The 25,624-nt window shown below is 48.3% G+C and overlaps 1 protein-coding gene across 1 annotated transcript in view; it reads right to left on the reverse strand.

Moving 5' to 3' along the window:
* The window catches only part of PUSL1 (pseudouridine synthase like 1), a 54,562-nt gene extending 31,595 nt beyond the window's left edge, over positions 1-22,967 (reverse strand). Inside the window, 3 exon segments of the mRNA XM_090024675.1 lie at positions 8,051-8,238; positions 19,798-19,855; positions 22,840-22,967. Coding sequence (XP_089880801.1) covers positions 8,051-8,238; positions 19,798-19,855; positions 22,840-22,967 — 374 coding nt within the window.
* Positions 22,968-25,624: the final 2,657 nt, after the last annotated feature.

Below are 25,624 nucleotides of genomic sequence, written 5' to 3' on the forward strand. Positions count from 1 at the left end.
CATGCTGCCGGCTGTCACAGCGAGATCAGAGCCTCCTGTCATAAGCCGTGTGCCTGCTGTACTCGCTTACAAGATCCATCCCTTAGCCACTGGAGTGCAGGGTTAACCCTGCTGGGGAGAGGAGTCCAGCTACTGATGGGAAACTCTGAATGAGAGTCAAATTCACGGGCTGAAGTTTCCACAAGTGACTGGTGATTGGAGGGTGTTTCAGTTTCAGAGGCCGCAGCTTGTGATGCCTAAAGGCAGTCGGTCTATGAAGGCAGATGCTCAGCCCTGTATGGAGACTGGGTCCATGTAATACATCTTAAGGTGTTCATGAAAAATCACAAGTCCCTGTAAAATTGGGCCAAGAGCTACCAGGACCTGATTCAGAGAGATGCTGCCTTGTTTGGTGGCTACGAAGGAAGCACAAGGGATATTTTTAAAGATCCCCAATCTATCCTAATGCAACATGCACAGTCTGGGCAGATGCTGCTAGTCATCCAAATGAACCAAATCCCAACTTCCTTTGTTTTCATCTGAAGCTCATATTTACCTGCTAAATCTCCCTGGCTCTCATGCGGGAAGCTTTTAATGAGCAGGCATGGAACTGAAACCAGCAGCAAAGGCAAACAAGTCAATCTTTCTGTTGTCATTCCACTGCCAGCAAACACACCTCACGGAGCCATCCTCCTTGGCTGGGGAGGAAGAGATGACTTTAATTGGGCTCCCCTATGTATGCGATATGTGCGAAGCTGTGTGGGCGTGATATTCTTTAACATGCACGTTGCATGAGATGGAGCTGTGTGAGATGAGGTGCTTGCTACAGCACGGTAACCAGACTAGCTTTTGGGGAATAACAGGATCAAGAGCCATATAAAATCCCTTTAAAGCTGACCACAGCCCAGCCTCCACTGCCACAGGGGTAGGAGCCACAGAAACAAGAGCAGATTGCAACCATGAACCCCAGCACAAGGGCCAGCAAAGGCTGTGCCCAGGTCTACACAGACATAAAGGCAGGGTTAAAGAACAGGCTTCTGCAACATCCTTTGTGTGACAAGCACCTGGCCACTGGCTCCCTACTCTGGCCTGAGTCCTGCTGCCAGACCAGGACAGCTTGGTGACCATGCAGCACAACCGGCCACACGGACAGATGAGCCCAGCTATATTCACCCTTCCTACATACAATGTCTGTGCTGGCAAGATGAGCTCCACCAGGATGAGCTGGCTTTATTGCATCCTGGAGATAGGCCAGCTACAGAGTACCATTACAAACCCTCCAGCACAGCCTAAGTAAGAGTCAGAGACTTAAGACCATAAGTTGCTGCTGTGATCACCCCAGGTGTGCTCCTTCTGGACACAGCTGAGCTGCATCACACAGCAGCTCCTGTGACTAGCCCAGTTAAAAGGAGATCCCACTGCTTTCCCATCCACTCCCATGGCAATGAAAGTGCATGCACCACTCAACCAAGCCATTGGGAGAGGCAATAAAACATAGACTCTTCAGGAAGGGAGGAGAGGGGGTGTTCAAATCAATTTGTAGCCGGTCAGGAAGCTCTGCAGCAGATCTTCATCTGCCCCCCAGCTCTCTGGGCTGGGAGGAGCTGCAGCAGCCTCTGAGACCCCTCATTCAGCACAGGGTGAGCTCTGCAAATGGCTTTCACTGCTGATAACACCACCAGTCTGTTTGGAAACCAAACTCTATCAACAATAGTAAGTTCTCCAAAGGCTTCCCCCCCCTGCCGGCTCCTCCTGCTCCCAACCACATGAAAGTGCTGAGCTTTCTGTTCAGCATTAGGAGAGAATTTTTCTAGGCAAGTAATATTTACAGAGAGGGAGGTGCAGCCACTGCTCAGACCACTCCATTTCGTGCCCATCACCACTCTCCTTAATATAAAGCAGCTGAAGTGCAGCCTGGGAAAAGACAAGAAGTGCCATCACTGAGCCTTGTCAAAGCCACGCTCCATCAGACCTATCTAGAATTGCAGATTCCAGTTCCCGTTGCTAGTTTTTACATCTCTCTCAGACCAATAAGCCAAGCAAGGAGAGAATAGTTCTCCCCATCCCTGAGATTCTCCTGCCATCTTCCATTGGGATGCTGTCTAGCTGGGAACTTGTCCACAGTGGCCACCCTGTGCACGGAAGGGGTCTGAACTGCTCTGTGGCTAAGAAGGAAGAAAAGTCGCAGCTTTTTTCATCATCATCAAACACTAGGCATCCCTCCCCTTATCTCCACCCCCATCTGGAGCCCCACACCAAAATCCGGAGGCAATTTGTCCGTCACTTCTCTGTCAGTTCTGAGTTCATCGGGTTTATTTCTACTGAATCCATTAAACCATGGTAAGGAAAATAAATCAACAGCTGACACACTTTAGGTATGAGCTAGAGAAGCCTCTGTCTCGTTAAAAGCTTTTGCAGGAAGTTTGCTACCTAGCTTTTAAATGCTGTCTTTTAATGCAAACTAGAACCATTAAGGTTGCAGAGGGATTTGAACTTAGGAACCTTTAGTACTAAAAGTGCAAGGCCCGGTTGCCTCAGCTAAGGGAAAAATATCAACAAGGGAGGATATTATCTCCTTCTGTAAAGAAAAAGCAAAATGCAGGTGTGAAGTCTCCTAATAGGGGTTTCAGGCAGACACCAGGTAAAGTACTGGGCTGACTACTGTTGTCCTTGCCTTGGAGTCCTATTAACCAGGGTCACTGCATGGCTTTTGATGGTGCTGCGCTGCTGGAGATGATGCTGTGCAGGGGAGATGGAGATCTTGCCCACGCTTGGTTAACAGCCCATGGCACTTTGTAGAGAAGCAGGAGGTTGGCCCTCTCTATACATTCAGGGACTCTGGGTTGTATCGTTAAACAGTCAACATGTTCCCACTGTCAAGGGGCTGCATTTTCACAGCAGGTGAAATGATCTCCCTCAAGCCCCTTCCTAACTTCCCAAGGTGAAGTGGAAAGGGTGGGCAGTTCCCTCTCTTAAAAAGTGCTAGACCAGTGGTTTTCAACCTGTGGTCCATGGATGCCGGGAGTCCACAGAGCTTGTCTAAGGGGTCTGTGAAAGATGACTACAACCAATCAAAAGTATGTGAATACTTATGGTTACAATTCAAAGGGTCTGGCACCTCCATTCAAAACGGCCAAAGGGGTCTACAAATGAAAAAAGGTTGAAAACCACTGTGCTAGAGAAAGGCAAGGCACCACAGTATCACGCTGCTCGAGCCCATGGGTCACCTATTAATTGCACAGCAGTGACTGGAACCACAACTTCTGGCAGCCCGCTGGACTGAAAGCTGATTCCTTCATCCTGCTCCTCTCAGACAACAGCTGAAGATATTAAAATCCAGTTCTGGAAAACACTGTTTCTCTCTCTCCCATTAACATATCAGCATCCTGCATCTCATCAGTCCCAGAGCTCTCATTTATAATGCTCAGAGGCCAGATTTCACCCTCTGACCTAGGCAAAGGATCCTATGTGCTTCCAAGAGCGCCACGTATGCTCGCCAGAAGCTGGCTCTAACCTTCAGCTCCCCCATCTCAATACTTACCTCATTCTTTTCTACAGAAAATACCCTTCTTACAGGCTCCTTTCCCCTAGCAACAAAAACCCAATTAAAACAGGGAAGAATTGCAAGGACAGATTATGCGCCATGCCTTTTCAAGCTTTACCCTCTACCCCGCCTTCCATTTGCCGTATTTTCCTATTGGAAACACTGAGAGGTGCTTCCTTCCTGAACACAGGGAAGGGAATAATGGACCTTGTTACAGAAAAGTCTTGCTTAAGAGTTTACAGCAAAAGCCAAGGAGAGGAGATGGACTCATTGAGAGAGACATGAGCTTTCATAGACAACAACCCACCGTATCAGCTGCTATGACTAGGTTAATGTTGTTTAAAGCAAGATGGTTTTAGTGGGACTGAGCAAATTAGGTTCTTTGTATTTAAAAGCCAAATCCTACTCAACTGTTTAAGGCTGTACAGTGACAGGATCACATCGGTACTTTTCACTCTCCGGGCCATTAAAAGTGAACCCAACAGGACCCACAATTATACTGGAGGAGCTGAATGGCTGTGTTACAGAGGACAGCAGACTAGATGGTTTGAGGGTCCCTTGGGCCTTAAACTCACTGAGCTCTACTTCCCAAATGACTGCTGCCCCCAACAGATCGTTCCAGACTGTCATCCAGTTGTGAACTCCAGTTTCATATCCATGCTCTCTCTTGCTTGCGAGGACAGGCCACAGCTGGCTTCCAAACCACTTGTGTCCCAGCCTAGTTTTCAGTCTGAAACTATAAGTCAAACTCCAAGTCACGGCATTTTGTTCTCTAAACTAGAGAGTAATCAGAACCCAAACCCTGTCCGAGCTCTGCCATGCAGCTGTGCTGGGCTCTTTTTTACATATGTTGTACAAGGTGAAAGCTATCGGGGGACAGTTCCCCACAGATGTTAAACACGTAACTGCAGCTGGGTTGCAAGATACTTGCTTCATGTGCTGGCCTCCCACTGTGAATTCGCAGGCCAAAAGGTAACCACAGCCACTGCCAATCTGTCTGGCTGGAGGTTTCCACTAGTGAAATTATAAAGATGCATAGGCTCTTTGCAGTACAGCTGAGAGCTATAAAGGGGCGGAGAGGTTCAAAATTGAACTTGTTCCTGCTTTTTTTTTGTTGCTTTGCATCTTTTCAATCAAGTCTGTCATTGCTTTGCTGTGTCATGCAGGTAAAAAAAAAAAATCATGTTTTCTTTTTGAGTTTAAGAGAGTGAGTGGACAGCTGGACTTGGCTGCTTGAACATGATCTCCTGGAAAGAGTGTTTCTACGGACTGGGATGGACCGTGGACACTATCTGAAGGTGTTTAAAAGGAACAGCAGTGACAAAGGCTAAGCTGATCCTGACAAGACAGCAGGCAGGAAGGTAGGCAAAAAGGATGAGAGAGCAGGGGGGTCTTTGTGGGTGCATGGGGACTGCTTGGCCACCTCTCCAAAAGACCTCCAAAATGTCAGCAAAGGAGCAGCAAACCCCTCAAAAAATAGTTCAAAGTGGTTAAAATGAGCTCTGTGCCTCTAATGAAAAGGCCCTTCCAGCACTTCCCCCTGCTGCCCCTATAGAAGTGCAGCCCAAATTCCAAGGATTCAACTTAATTTTCCTTTCTACTCTTCAGCAGAAACCATGGCACTGGCTCAGAGGCAGGAGCCTGCATCTGGCTCTGAGACGGATGCTGCAGATGCCGTGGCTCCATTTATTAACTAAGCCAAGAGTCTTCAGACAAAAGGCCTCACTGTATTAAAGACAAAGCATCAGTCATGCAGCTCCAAGAATAAAGCAAAGCCAGGGCCTGAGCTTGATCCTGAGAGGTGCTGACCACCTGAAGGCCGTGGGAGCTTCAAGCATCAGCACTTCTCCTGCTTAGAGACTAAGAGAGCTTTCACTGTCCATGGGTAGGCAATGGTGCGGCAAGCATGATTTAGGACCAGTCACTGAATTTAGAAGGCAAGTGGGCAGCTCTAACTGCAAGGCACAATGGAGGGGTCATGCATGGCTACAGCCACAGCTGGAAATTCCCTGCCAGCATCACCAAGGACAAGCCCTGGGGAACTGAGCCATGACCAGCACTGCAGCAGACCAAGCTCCAGCAACCATGACACCAGGAACAGGAGCAGGGAGAAGCAGAGAGCCCTCCCTCCTGGCCAGAGCCAGAAACAGAAGGAGCAGGCTTTGGTACCAGGACCCCCTCTGGCCTACTTCTGGCTCCAACATGGGCTCAGGATGTAGGCGGAAGTGCCTAATTGAAATCCTGGGAGTTGGGCATCTGACTTGCATGGGCACGTTGGAAACTTCTAAGCAGTGTCTTTCTGCATCTCACAGTGCTTAAACACCAGTGAGAGTCTAGCTCTCATGCCCCAATCTGCAGAGGCACTGAGCAGCACCTACACCAGAGGAAGACGGTGAGAGCTCTGGGTGAGCAGATCCTCCTCAGCCAGGCCCTGATCTCTGTCTGTCTGACCATCTCAGCTGTGAAACAAGGGCAGCCTGCGATGACCACACCACCAGTGTGTGCAAAATGTTCCCTGTGTTTCACTGTTCTGGTCAGCACAGGACAGCATTTCCTGAGCCCTAGCAAGCCCCTGGTATGGGACAGCATAATCCTGAAAATCCCAATGGGAAAAACAAGTGGCATTAAAATACCTGCCACGTGCTCCCTCCCCCTTCCATACACGTGCACAAACAACACAAAAGCCTTCAGAGCCAGCACAATTCAGAGGCATTCCCTGACTCCCAGCAACTGGGTGCGATGCCCTATGCTCGGGGCAGATGCACAGGTGACATCAGCCCTGAAAGCCCAGGCTGTGCTGAGCTGGCATGTGGACTGGGCCTTGCTATACAAACCAGAGATTAGGACATAAAAAGCAAAGAGCGTGGGCTGGCAGAAGAGGGGCGCTTCACAATACTGTTGCTGTTCTTACCAACAATCCCTCACCTCTGAAAACACAGCAGGATTTGCTTTTTGTCCTGGGCCTGCTGGCTCTGCCATTCGCCCCTGTAATCTACCCTTTGTTTAGTTTCATGCTGCCAGAGAGGGGTTGGGTCACAGTAATGTGATGGGACACGCCACACTGATCTTCACCCTGATGGACATCTTGCACTTCATTCAGATCTCAGGCCCTGGCCCAAATACTTTAGACGAGTTACTCCACTTCTGACATGCTTATTTTAAGTCATAAAGTCCCTTGGTATATTATTAATTGTGGCAGTCCCTTGAGACAAAACCCAGCAGGACTTCGTTGCACAAGGTTTTGTTCATAGGAAGCAATCCCTGCCCACTTTAAGATCTAAATCTAATCCTATTTACAATCTAAATAGGCCAGACAAACAAAGGAATAAGGGAAAGGAGTGGAGACAAATATCTTATTTCCATTTGAGGATGAATTTGTTGGGTTTTTGCTCCCAAAACAATCCCCAAAAGGCAGGATAAACATCTCTTGTAGAGTTTACTCAGCAATTATTAAATGCATCTGCCTCTGGGGAGGAATAGTCCAGCTATTTAATGGAGGACAGTAAAACCGCACTATTTAGGAAGGAAGCAGATGAACACTGAGTTTATCCAGTCCTTTGAAAAGACACAAAATTCACACAGCTTAGAAACTGCTTATGTAACTGAAGAAACTTCTTGATAAAAGCTGTCGGTTTAATGATAGTTTTTTTCCAGCAGTAATGCCTTGGAGGGTGGGTGTTTAGACTTGGGTTTTGCCCAAAATAAGCCAATTCTGTGATTCTATGAGAACTAGTAATAACTGTAATGGGGGAAGAAGGGAGGGGGAGAGAAAAAGAAAAACTGCCAGACATCCTATTCTCTTCTATATGGATTTTTCCACTGTGCTTATTGCTGTAGCTGTGCTCTCCTTTCTCTGGTCATCACCCACTTGGTATAAGAATGCAGAATTGTACACCGACCCCACTGAGCAAAGCAACCCGTTTCATTACAAGAATAATATCCTGGGGGATTCTGATTTCACTTTTCTCCACCAGGTCAAGCAGCAGAGCAGACCGTACTGAGACGGGCTGGGGCTGGGGCTGGGGCTGGAGCAGGATGGGTGTGGAGCCTGCAATTCCAGCAGCAAACCCTGTTTACTTGCTCTCAGGTTTTTATGCCGTGGGGCATGATCGTAATTTGTTGGGTTTTTTTTAAGTGCCGGATTCAAATACATGAGCGAATGGAAGGCTCCTCTGAAAAAGGGCTGGACTACAACACTGTCCACTAATAATCTAGCAAGGACTGTGTATCCCAGTTGTATGGCTAAACTCTGGTGGGGTGGCCATGCCCTGGAACTAGTGACTATAAAGGGTGGCTTCCCTAGGAGACCCACAGAAAATCTAGCTTAAGGGGGGACCCACAAAGGGGCATTACTGGGATGCGGTCATGCAGTGATGCCAGGCTGGCGGGATAGAGACCCTCTGGGTGGAGCAGGGCAGCTCTCAGAGGCGTCTGATAGAGCCCACCTGCATATGGAAAAACACAGGGCTTCTTCACTTCCTCCCCCCATGACCACAAAGCAAAGCCTCATCGCACCACCCAACTCACTGGATCTCTTCAGATTTCAGCCAGTGATTGAGAGAGGAGACGAGAATGCTCCCAGGAAAAGGCGGCTTCCCAGCCTCCTTCTGGATGTCAACCTGTGCCGAGTTGCACAAGGCATGGACGCCAGCATCCGGCCGGCTGGAGATGCAGAACTTGATGGGAACGAGAGGTTTGAGATTCTGGGCTGCCTTCTGCAATGCAACACAAGAAGGGATCGTGAGCAAGTTCCTGTGGAGCCCCTAGGATATGGTCACCCCCGCCTTCCCCCACGCCACTGAAGTCACCAGAGTTTTAAGCCACCCTCACTCCCACCAAAGGGCCTTTGTCCTGAGCAAGTGATAGAAGAGCAGTGACTGTGCCTATTTAATGCGAACATGTACAGCAAGCCTAACTGCCAGTGGCTATTCACCTATGCCTTCTTTTGAAACTAGTTTTATGCAGCTACCCTCTGGGGGAAGAGAGATTTCTCAGTTCCCACCCCCACTGTGCTTACCACGACACACTGCTAAGAACCGGCGTCAGATTGCCTGAGATATAAAAGTAGCCTCCCCCATCACTGCCAAATACAGAAGAGCCCTCTGGTCCTCATCGGGGCATCAGATTTGGATGCACCAAGGACTTCCACGATGAAGCCCAGGCACACCAACCACTGGGACCTTCTATTTCTTTAGCCAGTGGCTACAGTCGACCTGTACTTTCAGAACACGAGGGGTCATTTTTGGCTGCCTGATGCGAGGCAGTCTAAAGCAGCCTGATTTCCAGACAGTGAGCACCTGCCCTTGGGAGAATCAGGCTGTTGTGAAGGGTGTCTCAAGCTAGGCACCCAAAAATAGAGGCATGAAAAGTCACTTGCCAGTGCTGAAAATGTAGGTCACTGTTTTTCAGATGATTTACATCATGGGGAAAGAGCCGAGCACTTGTGACAGATGTTAGTCACAGCCCTTAACACTCTGCTGGCAGGTTCTCAGGTGGTCTGGGAGGGGAGAAGATGGTGCAAAAGCCTAAATAATACAGTAGAAAAGATTTCTTTCCCCTTGAGATAAAAGTTACTTTTTCCTGCGTTAGCTCTGGCCCTAAAGCTGGCTTACACCAAGATGCTATACCATTCCAAGCTTTCCCTAGCCCTGGCCACTCTTCCCATATTGGGGCAGTAGCTGGAGCAGGACTGAGTGAGCAGGGGTAAAATTAAACTCAGCAGTCCAGGTGGGCAAAACTATTCCCATGCCTTTTAAGTGACACTATAAAGGGAGGGAAGATGCTGGATTGTATTTGAAGCCACACGCTGGGCGTGACAACCGGTCAAGGTCCCCAGGGATTAGGTGAGGTACAGCAGCTCCTCAGTGGACACCAAGTCGCTTCCTTCTAGTTGTCTACAGAGAGATTTCAGTCGTCCTAGTTCATGAAGCAAGGCCCAACTCTGTTCAGGCTATTCGTGCTCCTGGAAGACTTGTGGACATGGTGTGTTCAAGAGACTGATCATCAGCGTCAAGGGACTGACTTTGGCAGGCGGGAGGTCTTTTGCCAGGTGTAGGCTTCATCCTTTGTTTTTCCATGAAGACCATCTCTGTGCAGAAAACTGCAGCTGATGGCTGCAGGCATATGTTTCCTCCCAGCCATAACGGGAGCAGGGTCATAATAAGCAACAGCACGCTTCCATTAATTTTTAAAAGCAGAGGAGGAGCCAGGGGACCAGACTAGCAATAATGTAGTGCTGATGTAATGGATTTCCTTAGGCCCACGGATTAAGGCCCTCTCCCAATTATATGCAGGAGTGAGATGCCAAAGCATGGATGTCTAGGTGGGTGCACTAGTGAAAGGACAAATGGCACAGACCCATTTCACCAGGAGGACAGGACGGAATTTCCTTCTATTCACTGCTTACAGCATTGGACGAGGTTGCTTCTGTTTGCAACATCCCTTTCTTTCATGCTGAGACCTGCCGCCACGTTGACGCGCTGTCCCACTCACGCTGAGACTTATGTCATGGAAAGACTCAAAATGGAAAATGATGCATATGTAATTTATGCAGTCTGAAGGCTGCATCTTGCTACTGCCAGAATCACCCCGCTTGGGCATGAAGCTGCAGTTGGGATGTTCGCGTTAAAAAATGTAAAATGATGCACCAGCATACTGATCCTTTCCAATTTTCAAGAAAAGGTGGGGAAGCAGCTTGGGACCAGTCAGATTTTGCATAATGACTCGGGCGGGACTGATGAATTAAAAACCTGTTTATACAGCCATCACATCAAACCTGCTTACAGGGCCATCACAGAATGGTCCGTGTGTGTGTGTGCGTGCGTGTGTAAGGGTTTATCTAGATCAGGATAAGTTAGATTTTCTTAAAACCTCTTGTGTAGTCAGGGCAGGTTTTAATTTTAACATGTTAGCCAGTCAGGGTGAACCCATGACCCATTAACACACATTAAAAGACAGCTTTCTGTCGACACTAAGGTTTTACAACAACTCAGCTCTCACAACCATACATGTTTTACCCTTTGTGTAGAATAGGTGCTTGAGACAAAAACGCGAGTGCAGCTGGCATAAGTGGGACACATCTAAAAGATAGACTAAAAAAAGAAAGAAGAAAACCAGATTGATGGTTATAAATGTCCTTTCCTCTCCCACCTCCCATCCCAAGGAGACCCAGCAGTGATCTTTATTAGATTTCAATTTGGTACCACGAGTCAATAAAGATTTAACTGCTGACTCGGAAATGCCTTCCAGACTCCCACTATTTTAGCAGACAGGATTCCAGCCTCTCTGAAACAGACTGCTGTAATGTACTGGGAGGCGAGGAAAAATGTAACTGAGCTGCAGGGGGAAGGCCTGGGAACCAGAATGCAAACGGCCCAGGCCTTTTCCTCTTCCTAATCCTTCTATTTGGAGTTCACATGTGGTTACAATTAACAATGAAAATCTTTATTTATTACCCTTAAGCAGAGAGGAGCAGACAGAAATTAAACAGTTTGCTTCAGCAGACCCTGGCATGTGGCTCAGCAATTTGTTTGAAAGCGAAGGCTGAGTTGAAAGGGTAAACTTTCTATATGATGCGTTTTGGTTTTGTAGATTTTTTTCTTTTCCAGGCATCAGGGAACCACAGCAAATCCACAACTGAGGACCCAGGATGAGAGATGGAAAACATCCTGCTCTTTGTTACAGACCACTCGGATCAACCCAGACTCCGTCCTCCACCGTTTCCCTGACTCAGCACAGTCCGTGCATCCCGTTTCGTGCCTCTGCCTGAACAAAACGGTTGGTCCCAAGGGAGCGTGTCCTACAGCAAGGTTCAGGTCCCTCCCCTCCTGGAGGTTGGCCTTTTGGAGAGCAGGCTGGAAAGGAAGAGTGGACAGGAGGAGACGAGTCCATTTAATTGTTCCCTACACCTCAGTCAATGAACCGCTGAGATGCACAGCTGGATGACTGGGACAACACAAAGCTATTTTCACAGCTGCCTCTTTCCAGCAGGATGTCCTCCCAGGCAGAGCCCTCTGGAGAGGACACCACGGGAGATACAGGCTGGACTGGACGTTGGAGGAAGAATGCAATCAAGAGCAACGTCCAAAACTAAGCTAGCGAAAGCCGCTCTCCCTCCAGGCCCGCAGGCACGTGGACCTTCAGAGACATCGCCACTCATTCCTGTCACCGATACCTTTTGGTAGTTCAGCAAAAGGATATCTTCATCCACCTTCTTGCACAGAGCATTTCTAAACCGCTGAAGCCACTTGCGGGAAACTTAGAAATGACGCCAGGACTCCCGTGAGTGTCCTCTGTGTGGCAACCAGATATCCTTTGAGCCCGTAGGCAGATGGCAGTTGGCTTGCCTTCATTCCTGTAATGCTAATCTGCTAACGTCACCTGCAGGGCATTATGAAGAGATGCATCGTTTACTCGTCAGTAACTGTGTGCGGGTCAGCTGGAATTTCTCCTGCGTTTTCAGGAAAAAACCAACAATCCCGGTGATAAAATAATACCGCTTTGGAGCTGCACAGTGCCTTTCATCTGAGCAACTCAACAGGCTTTACCAATATCAATTAAGCCTCTGAAATGCCCCTGCTGTGTATTATCTCAGGGCTCCACTGGGGAAACTGAGGTAGGGAGATTAAGTGACTTGTCAAGGTCATCCATGCCACGAGAGGGAAAGCTGGGGCTGGCATCGAGGGACTGAGCTCATCTCTCCGTCCTGGTGCATTTATGCTAGTGGAACAGTGGACTGAAATGGCTTTGCCTTCCTGAATGGCTTCTGGGCACGTCACGTCCCAGCTCCCGGCTTTCTCTTAGCCTGCATTTGACTCCAGGTTGGCACATGCCAAAGGTGCTCCATTGGTCCAATCCAGTCTCTTTTCTATTCTACTTTACTTTCTGGGATGCAGTCTCTCCAACCCACTGTATTCCCTGAGTGTCTAAGGCTGCCACTTCACATCATACATTCTCGAATACAAAGCGAAGCGGAAAACGTATCACTTGCCTATAGCAGGTCTGTTCTTGTAGCGGGGTAGTCACTAAATGGTTCCATATTTAGAACCATATTAAAGTTTCCGCTGCTGCATGCCAGCACAATACAGATTCCCATATTGCCATGATTACAGAGGGGCTCATTCCCTCCCCACACTTGCTGGAGACAGAGAAAGAGAATAAGCCCATTAATGTTCTGTGGCGAGAGCCAGGAAGAAAAGGTGTGTTTCCTTCCCTCACATTAAATACAATCTGTTTAAGATGGTCCCTTGGGAGATTCCCATCCCTACAGTTGGTACATGGTTCCAGGTCCCTCCTCTCCCCAAATCAACAACAGATGCATTGCAGAGGAATGTGCATTATAGTCAATGGTTTGGAAATATGGATCTATTCTTGCTTCTTTGCACAGGGCTGCTTGTTGGGGTAAGTTGTGGGACACGTAGCCTAAAACAGACTCTGGTTATTTATATAGACCTCTAATATTGTATCTCACTGTTGATTAAGCTGTTGCTCATTAAGGACCAATGATGCCTGGCTCCAGAGGCTGAGAACTGGCAACTCAAATGAAAGAGACGGAAGCAGTACAATTTATCCATGCGCAAAGCTGTCTGCACACAGCTTATGTACTTTTTATGACCATCTCAAACAGTCCAAAGAGGGCTTCTGGGAGACTTAAGCAATATGTTGGTTACATGTTGACCCTTCTTTATAATTTGTGGTTTTAGTAGCATCTAGAAGACCCAGCCAAGACGAGTTTGCAATCCTGACAGGCATCACAGATACAGGGTGCTGAGGCACTGCTCCGATCAGGTCTCCTGCTCCTGGGCTCGATTTCCCAACTGCCCAGACAGCAAAAGCTTTTCTGCTGAACTCTCCCTGAGAACATCTCTATTCTCTGTGCTGCTCTAAGTAAAAGCCCTGCCCGGTCAGGGCCATTAAGGAAGCTCTCGCTCCTTCACATCCCAGGACGGGGACCCCAGAGGGGACCCTGCTTTGGAGATCCCAGCCTGACTGTGATGAAGAGGCAATTCAGACAAAAGGCTGCATGGACTAAGGCTCCCTGGCAAGTTTGCTCCACAAAGTCTCTTGGCAGTAGTGTGACAGTGGAAGCCACCTGTCCACAAAACATGCCTGATCTGCAAAACCCTTTATAATAGGCAAACAGAAACCTGAAGCCTGCTCCTGAGGATCACAACCCCACTGATACCACTGACGCTCTGGTGATGTAACCGAGGGAGAAATCTGATCCTGCAAACAACAAGGCTTCCCTAAGACCCTGACACCCCGGCAAGCATATCTGAGCACCAGGGACTAGCATCCGCCCCACTGGCAACCCGTGACCTGCCCCAGGTCATGCAGAGAGCAGGCAGCAAGGCACTGAATAGAATTTGATCTTCCCAACTCTCAGCCCCATGGTCTAATGACTAAGCTAGATCTCCTCTGTGAAGATGCAGCATTAGAAATCAGATTTTAGCTGGGCTTTAGAAAGCAAAAGGGACATGCTGGGGAAACTGCACATGGAAAAGAATCCTGCTGATGGGAAAGCCCCAGCATGTGCCACAGTGGCTCAAAGCAGCCCTTGCAGACAGCTGGGGGCTTTCTTGGAACCAGAGAGCAGACCCTCGCCTAGTGTGAACAAGCCCAGCTTCATCGACCACAGCAGCACTATGTGGATTTACACCAACTGGTGTTTAATGGGATGGACATGAGCAGGGATGAATCAGAGAGGGAGCAGCGAAGTGGCTCACTCTGCCTGGATGGCAGTGTCTGCAAGCCGGCCTCCGAGATCACCAACAGCACTGTCCAACCCAAACAGGACTCGCGGATGAATATTCCCTGCGCCCACCTTCTTTTCCTTGGAGCATGTTCTAAAACGGCCTCACATGGTCCTCCTGGACTGCTCCCCCCGCGCCTGTCTCTTGCATGGGAAATGTTATCTGGATTTAGCACAAAGCTGCCGGCCAAGGCAGAGGCCTGAGCAGGAAGATTTGTTTTGGGCAGCATTCCCCAGTGCAGCGGGAGGCAGCGTGCCTGGGACACAGCTCAAACCAAACAGTGGGCGCCTTAATTTCTCCCTGCCTTGCCTACACTGAGACGAGGCAGAACTAGCATGCAATAGCCCGGGGAGCTGGGCACTGCCTGCGGGGGGGGCGGTGTCCCGACCACATCAGAAGTATAAATTGCATTACAAGTATTTCACGATGGAGACAATCAAACCGCGTGTGGCCTGCTAGCTGCGGTGCTGATAGGGTTTGATTCTCCACAGTCTCATAACTTTTATAAGTTCAGGGGACTATTTTCACACAGCAACAGCTGCTTATTTGAGTAGGGAAAGGTCCAAGTGCTTGGACTTCACATTCAGGGATCTCTTCATTACAGTTGGGTTATTTGTATGAGCAAGGAGTATAGGATAAGGTCCTGTATTATGCAAAAGTACGTGACCCAAGACGTGGCCTAGTCACAAGGGTTAGATTCTGATCCAAACGCTGGGGCAGGGCAGGTGTGTTCGGAGCTGAGCTTCTGGACTGGACACATTGCTGGACATCACAAGTCCTGAAGGCTGCAGGAGGAATTTGCTTTCACTAAGAAATAGGGTTTTAACCACCCACAAAAACCACCCCATCCAAACACATTAAAAAACTCATCTTTATCTGCCTACTTAGTTTGCAGAACCCACACTTGCCTCTATGTCCTGCAGATGGTCTCCAAACTCTGTAACAAGTCTGAGCCCACCTAAGACAAAGCAGTTGGTACCACAGGGTTCAGGTGTGGCCCTGACTGCAGCACAGAGACATCAGAGGTAGAAAATAGCATTCCTGTTCAACGGTCCTGTATCCAAGCCCTTGCGCTGCAGGAGGATCTCTCCTAGCCACCTTAGCTCTACAGCACACAGCCGAGCAGTTCAGACTCCAGGAGGCAGTGTGGCAGTGAAAGGCCTGCCCTCCCCAACTACTCCATCACAGTTTTAATTATACTTATTGATGCTACACAACAACTTCACCTCAAGGTTTATTTGCTAGTTTGCAGCTACAGCCAAATGCCAGATCTTGGTCTGCACGGAACTCATGCCCTTCTACCGAGTTAGCCTCCCAGCTTCAGAAACCTGTATTTCGGAGCTCGAGGCTGCTAGAAGGTAGAGCAAAGACAACTAAATTCCTACAGGCTCCAGAAGCTTTTTATTATCGTTTCTTTAAGACATCCCATGTGGTTCTAATAGACACAGCCCAGCTCAGCAGTGCCCAACATCAATCCGACCACATGAAAGGGAAGCATATCCAAGAATTGGCCGGCGTGCAGTTGTGGGGATCAAAATGCCGATGCCATGAAATGACAATACCAAATACACTCATCCTTCTGCTTTATTTTTAACGGCCCACTCTTCCCATTGCCTCGTTAAACAAAGTTGCTTGCTTGCATGCTGCCAAACCACTGCTGAGTTCATCCCAAATCCCAAACAGCGATAGAGGAGGGGGAAGAAGCATTGCTCAGCCTAAAGGGTGAGGTCAAGGGTTCCTTCTCTTTTGGGTTCCCTCTAGAGTTTATGCAGCATCCCAGATAAGGGCACTCACGTGCCACCAAAAAGCAGCACAATCGATCATTTGGAAGAGACAACACCAAGCCACCATGCAGATCCTTCTCAAGCCAGGCAAGGGCATTGGTTTGCTGCTGACTTGTAGAGCTCTTGCTACCGAATTGTACATGGCCACAGCCTGCAGCACACATCTTTCCTTGTGCACCCCCTACACACATGTGCACTTGTAAGGAGGGCAAAATGAGTCACTACGCTCAGACACTAGGACAGTGGAAGTCAACATAAAGAATCTAGATAGACTGGAAAAAAACATAGTTTATCTTTTGCTTCTGGCAAGTGTATACCCAAGCCAAGACATGCCAAAGGATAATCCTTCTTAAACCACAGCCTAGAACCATGCAGCCTCACGTGATACATGTTCGGGATGGCACGCATCAACCAGCTACAGCACAAGGCATCTGGACTGTCACCTCTTCCAATAGCTCACATCTCCCAAGCAAGCAACAGGCATGCCTTTCAGTTTAGCCCATGACTGATTCTGATTGCAGGGAGAAAATTAAGACAGCAGTTTCCTTTTAATTACAACCACCTGGAGGGAGGGTGAGACGTGGGAACCGCCAGCAGGGCGTACTAAGCACAGTTCGATATAGGAATGTAATTAAGCGAGTGCGATGGTACAAGAATGCCCAGATGTGCAGCATGTTCATTCTAACCTACGCAAGTGACCCACTTCCCACTGGCTGAATGAATGAATCACGGGTCCTGCTACCATCTGCTACAGAGGGCAGTGCTGACTACCGCAGGAAAGCTCCAGGAGTTAACACAACTCCTCAGTCTCTGCATGTGGCATTTGCAAGATCCTGCCTTTATGGGGTGCATTCAAAGGTAACAGTCAGGATCATTTGCAAACTCCATATTTACTCTTGGACATGCCCTTGGCCATGTAAATCTCTTCCCTTTAATGTTTGCCTCCGCAGGAAAAAATAAAGGACCTTCTGAGTTTCACTCTTGTGTACAGCGCGTTAGGTGCTTCCCTTCAAGGCAGCGGGGGCGAGGAGAGTGGGGGGAAGAGTGTGACAGTAATGAGGTGCTGCCCCCATTAGACAGTGGTTTTGCATGGGGATGTTTAGCTTAAAAAAATTTCCAGTGTGAAATTTTTTAAATCTACTGGTCTGGGGTTTCATCCCAAACTACTGCTACAGACTGAGCCTTTGAGTCAAGCTTGACCAGGCAGAAGAATGCTCTGGCTGGTGGTGGGGAAGGAGGGAAGAGGCTTGTTTCTATATTTTGTATTAAAGAGGGATCACATCAGACACGCATCAGTCGCAGGGGCAGGGTCCAGACCCCCAGTTCAGCTCCCTTTTCTGGTGCCTGTCAGGAGATACCCTATACCCACAGGCTGCACTGTCACCCCCTCCTTTGTACCCCCGTCAATTATTTTTTATTCCTATCTGCCTCGCTGCACATCCTAGGTACAGACCAGCCCACAGCCAAGCTTTTGGGGCACTCTCCAGGATGGAAACAAGAGGAGGGATCCAAACCTGTGCCTCCTGCTTCAGGGAGAGTGCTTCAGCCCTCAGGCTATCATCCAAGAGGCTGCCACCACTGGCCTTGTATTAAAAAATAATAGCAGCTACCATGGTATTTGATGAAGAACCCCATTCTGCCAATGCATGTTAGGCAGATACCTGCTGGAGCAGGCACCTCTCAGTGGCCTTGGACAGAGGAACTGTTCATTTTTGGATCCTGATAAAACTGTGTTGCAAAATGCAGGCAGTTCAGAGCCTGTACAGCAGCCCAAAACTAGGTGCTTAGGGGGATCTTTAACAACAAACAGGGAAGCTCCTTATAGTGTTCAGGCACCTCTGGGGTGAGGCGTCAGCTGGGCAGGGGTTTTCAGAAATACATTTTCGGTTTGGTCAGAAATGAAGCCCCCACGTCCTGCTTTAGACATCTGAGAACTTGGGCTGACAGAAGTCACTGTGAGGTGTGAAACAGCATACGGACTTTCCACGTGTCAGCTCCTCTACAGAAATGGTGTGCAAACTTGTTCTTATCCTGCAGTACATGAAAGCTAAACCCTAACAGCTCACCCCTCTGGCTCTTTTCTTCAGGCTCCAGTTTCTCACCTGTAAAAGGGGGATAATAATCTTTTCCCACTGGGGATTTGCAGAGATAAAAATATATTCACATTTGCATAGCACTGAGATACTACACATAGGAGAGCCATGTTGGTACATGGTCAGGCCGATCACAATCCTCTTAGTGACGGTACCGGGAAGAATGGAGTTATTTAAGTATCACATTTGTACACGTGGAAACAATTCTGTTTTGCCTGCTTGCAAAGATTCTCACTCTCTCGAGCAGCTGGTAGGAAGAAGGCAGGCAAGGTAAGGCTCTATTGCTAATTAAACACTGCCGATGGCTTTGCTTGGACATACGACCTTCTGCAGAGGGATGCACTTAAATCACGTAGCCTTGATCAAAGAATTCCTGTACATTAGACAGGTGCTGTAGCAACCAGGTGCTCCTGAGACTACAGAAAAACAGTGACTGAATCAAGGTGCCACAGCCTTACAGGATAACAGCCACTAGGGACCTGCATGAAGATTAAAGTCACGATTGCATCTCTGGTGGAACAGACTGAGCTAACAACCCCACTGCATGTTTACTTGGAAACAAAGCACACGTCATTAATGTTAACGTGCCATGAAGTAAAAAGCTTTTATGTACATGGGCTTGGAACAGAGCAGAACTTTCTGTATGGAGAGCCAGTTTAGCAAGTGCACTTGCAGGTTTGGCAACTAATAACATTTTGCACTTCTATGCAACTGGCTGAAAGCGCTTTGCAAACTTCCTTCCAGTGAAGTTCATGTGCTCAGGGAAGAGATGCCATTTAATGCTTATTCTACAGATGGGGAAACTGAGGCACAGAAGTATGTCATTGCTCTTACAAGGCCACGTAGAGAGCTAGATCTTATCTGCATATGGATCTGCACCACTTTAGCAAGTCCCTATGTGGACACTCTTAATCAACAGCAGTTTATTCTCAGTCAATTTAAACCTGCCCTAAAATGAGTGAAACAAAACTTAAAGCAGCCTGGTTTAAAAGGAGATGCTCACACAGACTTTTGCAGAGATTTGACTAAATTGGTTTGAAGTCACACCTTACATTCATCTTACACTTAGGTCAGTCCTGTGTGTGGAGCAGAACACACACAGGCAGACTGCTGGACTAGCCAAAAAAGTAAAAAAAAAGAAAAGAACTGCACTGTCCTAAATAATGCCCTGATGGGCGAGCTTGGGCAAATTCCTTAGGCTCCCTCTGCCTTAGTTCTCCCATATGCAAAATGGGAACAAGGCCCTTGATTCCCTTTGTGCAGGACTTGGAGATCTACTGTACAAAAAAGCATCATACAAAGAGTATAGTATAAATGATACATGGTTAATATTTACAGAGGTCACTGCTGGAATCTAATGTACCTCTCATACACCTTTCTTCTTTAAATCTGGTGAAATCTTCCTGACTTGTAAGAGCAGCAGGACAATGGAACAAGGTGGAATTCTTTTCGCTGGGAGTTTTCAAGAGGCTGGAGAGGTATCAGTCAGGGGAAGGGGAGATGTAGGGTTGGAGACTGTGAATCCTGCATCTCTGCAAGGGTATGGACTGGACGACTCTCCAGATCCCTTTCAGCTCTATGAATCCACTTGTGTTGCATTTTCATTGCAACAGCTGAGACTAATCAGTGTCATGAAAAATACCTACCTCCAAATAATTCTGGACCCTGAAAACGGGCTGATCTGCTGGCGTCCGTACAGCACCACTGCAGAGAAAGAGAGAGGCAACAGTTACTGTCGACGGCCAAGCTCCAGCCAAGTTCTCAACACAGACGACAGCATCACGCTGAGACACGAGGCTGGGTACACTGGCCAAAAAAGTGACAACCACCATTTTACCAAGCAACTCATTGTCACGGGGATGCAAGAAACTTTTTGTATCACTTACTCAGGGCCACATGCTACCTTTTCCTTCTGTGACGACGTGGGAGCAGCAAACAGTAGAATCCAGCTGGCAGCTTGCAGGGAGGAAAGCCAGGAAAAAAGGGCACCCTCCCACTGCCATATAATGCAGAGGCCCCTTGGCAGGTGCTACTTTGAGAAGGGGGCTCAAGTGCTGGATGGTGGAGGATGAGCCTCCCCCTAACAGCAACCGTCTCAGGTGTGGGGGGATGCCAGGAGCCAACAGAATTATCCTTTACTGCACAGGCCCAGCCCAAACCCATTAAGAGAAAAAGGCAGGTTCAGTGGGTAGAGCAGCAGCCTAGGACTTTCAAGACCCAGTTTTAAGTCCCTGCTCTGACATCAACAGTCACTAAAGACCACATGCTCAAATGTATCTAACAATGGGGACAGACACCAAGTGGGATATTCAGTGTCTCTGAGACATAGGATCACTGGTGTTTCTGACAACCCCTCCAAGGCACCTATCTGCATTTGTATGCAGTTAAATGCCTTAAGAATCTGGCCTTTACTTCCCTGACTTTAAAATGAGGAATAAAAGTGCTGACCTACCTTGCAGACACATTGTGAAAATAATGCATTAAGCACTGTCAGATCATGAGACACCAGCATAAGAGGAGCCATATGAATACCATAAATAAAAGTCAGTGCAAAAACAGCCAGCGACTGTCATGGGCTTTGAATCAAACAGCAATGATTTTCGCCCTCCTGAAGGCGGCTAGCTTCATGAGACCCATGAAGATCCTCGCTGCGCAAAGCCCTTAAGCACATGCTTAACTTTAAACCTGGGCTTATATCCCACTGCTTTCAAGGTGTCTTAAGTGCATGCTTAAGCATTTTGCTGAATTTGGCCCAAACTGAATAAGAAAGTGCATTTTAAGACTTCCAAAAATTCACATTGAATGGAGTTTGCATCTTCCAGCCATAAGAACTGTCCCATTTATAATGGCCTAATCTGATTACAGGCAAAGCTGGGTAGACAGTAATCTGCCACTATGATTTTAACAACAGATGCCATTTGCATATTTTATATCAATTAATCCTTTTCTATTCTGCCTGCATTGTTTTGCTAGGACAATGTTTCACTGAGACTTAAGGGGGAGAGAGAAACTCATTCATGGAAAAAAAAAGTGAAATAATGCAATCTCAGCTGTCAAAATGGATTACGTGGCATACACAGCATTCAAACTCTCCCCACAAAAGTGAAACGGTCCCTTTCTTGCTTCTAAAGAAGGCTTTATTCTGCCTTCGTTCTCTCCCCTCCATTCCAAGGATTAAGGGAAAAAAGAGTAAAATAAAATACTTTGCATTGGCAAAAGCTTCAGTTTTTTCCCCCTTTAACTTGGTAAAAAGACTTGCGAAGACCAAAGCAACCAAAATCCAACCTTTTCTCACTCTCTGCCCAAGTCTGGATCACCTCCTCAAACTTTTTCCTACTGTGTACCCCCTTCCAGATTTACCAGCTGCCCACGTACCCCTGCCAGCATATTATAACCTCTTATATACTAATTATTACAATGAAAATGAAATCTGCCATTGCACAATTTCTCCGGCATATCCCCCAGAGATGTCTGGGGTATGTGTACCACAGTCTGGGATCCCCTGTCCTGAACTGTTCTCAAAAAAACCCCACTTGGGACACTTCCACTGCAGTCACCAGCAGGTTTGATACAAGCTCGTGGCTGGCTTTTCAATGCCCACAAGAGGAGACAGACTTTTGTACAAACTCAGCAGCTAAATAAGAGTCCCATTTATAATAAAATTAATCTCTAGCCAGACTTCCTAAGAGCCAGGTGGTTAACGAGTAACCAATAAGCCAACTGGCAGAGGATGCTGAGTTCGGGGAATTCTTGTGACGGTCTTTCTTTTATACCCCAGGGTTTTTCTCGCTGCAAGGTGGTAGCAAAGTTTGACTAGTGAGTCCAGAAACAGAGGTACAAGCCTCAGGCCAGATGTACAGGGAAAGCTGCCCTCTGTTGTCAATGGAAAACTGGTCACGGGGCTGGGGGATGTCAAAGGCAGTCAGATGTAGTATCAGCCTCATCTTCCTTAGGCGCAGTTGGGGATGAAAACTGGACTGGTCTGGTCAGCCGTTCTCACCCATCTCTTACTTCAAGTCTGCAACCTCCCTCTGCCCGTCCCCCCCAACCGCTTTGCTTGCATCCTTCATGCAGACAGCCACGGTCATCCCACTGGGGTGAGAGGTACGTATCATCGAGCAGAACGTAGCTCCATGCGGACCCCTTGGCAAACCTCAGCGGAGTTTCTGTTCACAGGAACAGCCCTGTTGCCCGTTCTTCCTCTTCCCCAATCAACCCCATCCGCCCTCGAACTCCTTGTAGCACGGTCGGATCTTGTTAAGCGCATGGAAAGCAACCAGGTGGGAGCTACCGCACCCTGGTAAAATTAAGGATGATAAAGGCAAGGCCGGACAGGGCAAAGGCTTACTCAGCAAGGCCCCCACCCATGCTGCCCAACTCTTGTGCAGTCTTGGCTCCAGGCTGCGTCTCCCCCGGGGGAGGACCAAGAGAGGGACTATCGCTTGGACCAAACCTCCTGACAGCTGCCGGGGACGGCTCTCCCAGCAAGTGTCCTTCACTGGGGGTTTGGTTCTTAGAAACACAGCACAAGGGAGAAGCAACACCAGTTTGGAGGCCTGACCCTGGCCAGTTGCCTTTGCCAGCCGAGCCACCTCTTTTCACACCAGGGTGGCCCAGCCCCTGCCCTTGCCCCTGCCCTCCCCCAGGCGCCAGGGGCCGGGTCGGGCTGGGCCGGGCCGGGCACTCACCTATAGCCCGTCCTGCGGTACTGGAAGAGCACGAGGTAGCGCTTCGGGCCCACAGTGCAGTGATAGCTTGTGTGTGCACACGTCCGCCCCCCCCACGTACACACAGTGGCATATCGACACTCCCCCATACACTCCTGGCAGTGTACACACTGCGGTATACACCCCCCCGTACACACAACAGTATATATACAGACATGTACACACACGGCAGTGTACACATGTACACACAGCTGTATATATACACACATGCACACCCTCCCAGTATACACACACACCAGTATACAGACGTACACACAGTGGCGTACCTACACACATGTGCGCAGCCCCCCAGCATACACACACGGCAGTGTACACACATACACACAGCAGTATACATACACACGTGTACACCCACACACACATGTACACACCCACCAGTACACCTACCATGCACATATGTACACATACACCGGTATACACACATACACACACGTGTACACACACATCAACACATACACCCACCAGTATATATATAAACATATGTACTCACCCACCAGTATGCACATATGCATACACACACATCAGTATCCACACACGTGCCTATATGTATACACACATATGCACACACACACCCTGGTACACACACACGTATACCCTCAATATACACACAGACATGCATATACGTACACACATATCAGTATCCACACACATGCCTATATGTACATACACATATGTATGTGTATACACATGCACATATGTACACACGCAGCAGTATCCACACACACATGCATATATGTACACACACACCAGTACATACATGCATATATGTACACATACCCATACACACACACACACACACACACACACACATACACACTAGGGCTGTGGAAAACTTTGGATCATGATTCAGATTCAGAGATGATTTGGAGGCCAAATCTATAAATCTGAATCAAATCATGGGAAGCTTGAGGCTTTCCGAATCAATTCAGAGCTTCTGAATCGAATCGTGGGCATCCGAATTGGCCGAATCCAAACCCAAACCCAAATTGAATAGTCCCCTATTTGCACAGGCCTAATACACACACATATGTACACACACATATGTACACACACACTGGTATATGAATCCACGCATGTGTACACATCCACGGGTATATAGACACACACCTTTCTGTACACACACCAGTATATGCACACCGACATACTCCTATGTATACACACACATGTACACACACACAACACAAACATATAACAAAAATATTCTTCTGCCTGGTTTTGCAACCTGGACAGCTGTGGGAAGAACAAGAGTGCAGAGTGGACTGGAGACCTGTGGCGAACATAGGGAACCTGCCCAGGCCTAGCACTATGGCTCCCCCACAGCTGAGAAGCCTGCAAAAGCACAGTGAAAAAACACAAAACACTGGGTACCATTCTCAAAAGCACCCAAGGGGCTGCCTTAGCAATAGTCCCAGTGGCCACGCAGGACCCTTGCGCCTGAGCAGAGGTGGCTTGGAATCGGGATTATCGCGACGGCAGCGACAGATCCTGGAGTCAGGCAGGGGGACATTTCCATAGAGTGCTGAGGACACAGCAGACACAGCATGCCAGACAGGGTATGCCTTGGGGTGGAGAGTTCAGGGGTTGCTAACCTTTCAGGCTATCCTGCAGCTCTCCAGGCTTTTGTCCTACTGGCATCCTGCTCTGCTGCTGGCAGGGGCTATTTAGTTTGCATTTGTTCCTTGCAGCTCACTCCATTCTGCTTTGACCCCTCACTTGTACATGCCAAGAAAATGCCGCTGGGAGACTGCAACTGGACCCTGGAGCAGTGTGCTCCGAGTACCCCAAGGAGTGTGACTTGGGAAGATGCAGAGGGAGCACCCTCAGGCACCCGACAGCCTGAACCCCTTTGGCTGCCGGTGGGATTCAGGCTCTGAAGTGCATACATCCCTTTGGACGATGGGTCCTGGCTCTCTGAATCACTGGCCTTCGGCGTAATATTTTCTAGATGTATGTGATTTTCAACCTGTGCCTCTGCCTTCTCTGTGTCCAAGGGGAGCAGCAGGATTACAAGATACCCTTTTCCATTTGGCCGTGGACCCTTCCACCCCACGGTTCCCTGGCTCATGAAACCCACTAGAGCCCCAGGATAAAAAATAAACCGGGCTTCCACTATTCAGACCGTAATTACGATCATCCTGTGTCCATGGAACGTGCACCGTGCATTCCCTTCTAATCAATGCAAAGGCATTCAGCATCTTGTTGCAGTTTAATATCTGTATGGGGATTTGCATAGATTAACATACTAGCAGATGCAAGCAGTACTGCAGCCTACACCCAGTCACATGGGAGCAGCATAAGAACTGCCTACATTTCTTCTGACATCCTAACACCATATCCACACAACCACAAGCCAAGTCTCGGCTCATGCAGAAACCCCAAACTACTGCTGGGCACCTGAGCGAGCAGAGGAAAAGGGACACCTTGCTGTACCTATAATCCTTAACTTGGGGAACCCTAATTGATATTAGGCCAGAGTCCCTGTGTCTATTCAATACTGTTCTTCTGTGAATGCCCTTGCATGTATGGAATGGATTATCTTTTATTTTCAACAGTAATCGCTGCAAATAATCAGGGCAACGTCAGCAGGACGCACAGCTGCCATTTGATTGCATAAGTATGACGTTTAAAGTGATGCAGAAACAAAGGGTAGCTCATGGGACCAGTTCCAGCTTCTTCCTTTTGTCCCATGCATAAGGGCACAGGAGTGGGAAATAGGACACTTGGGCTCTATCCCTGTCTCTGCAGC

The sequence above is a fragment of the Crocodylus siamensis genome, chromosome 12 (assembly GCF_052110815.1).
Source record: "Crocodylus siamensis isolate JL-2025a chromosome 12, ASM5211081v1, whole genome shotgun sequence".
Taxonomy (NCBI): domain Eukaryota; kingdom Metazoa; phylum Chordata; order Crocodylia; family Crocodylidae; genus Crocodylus; species Crocodylus siamensis.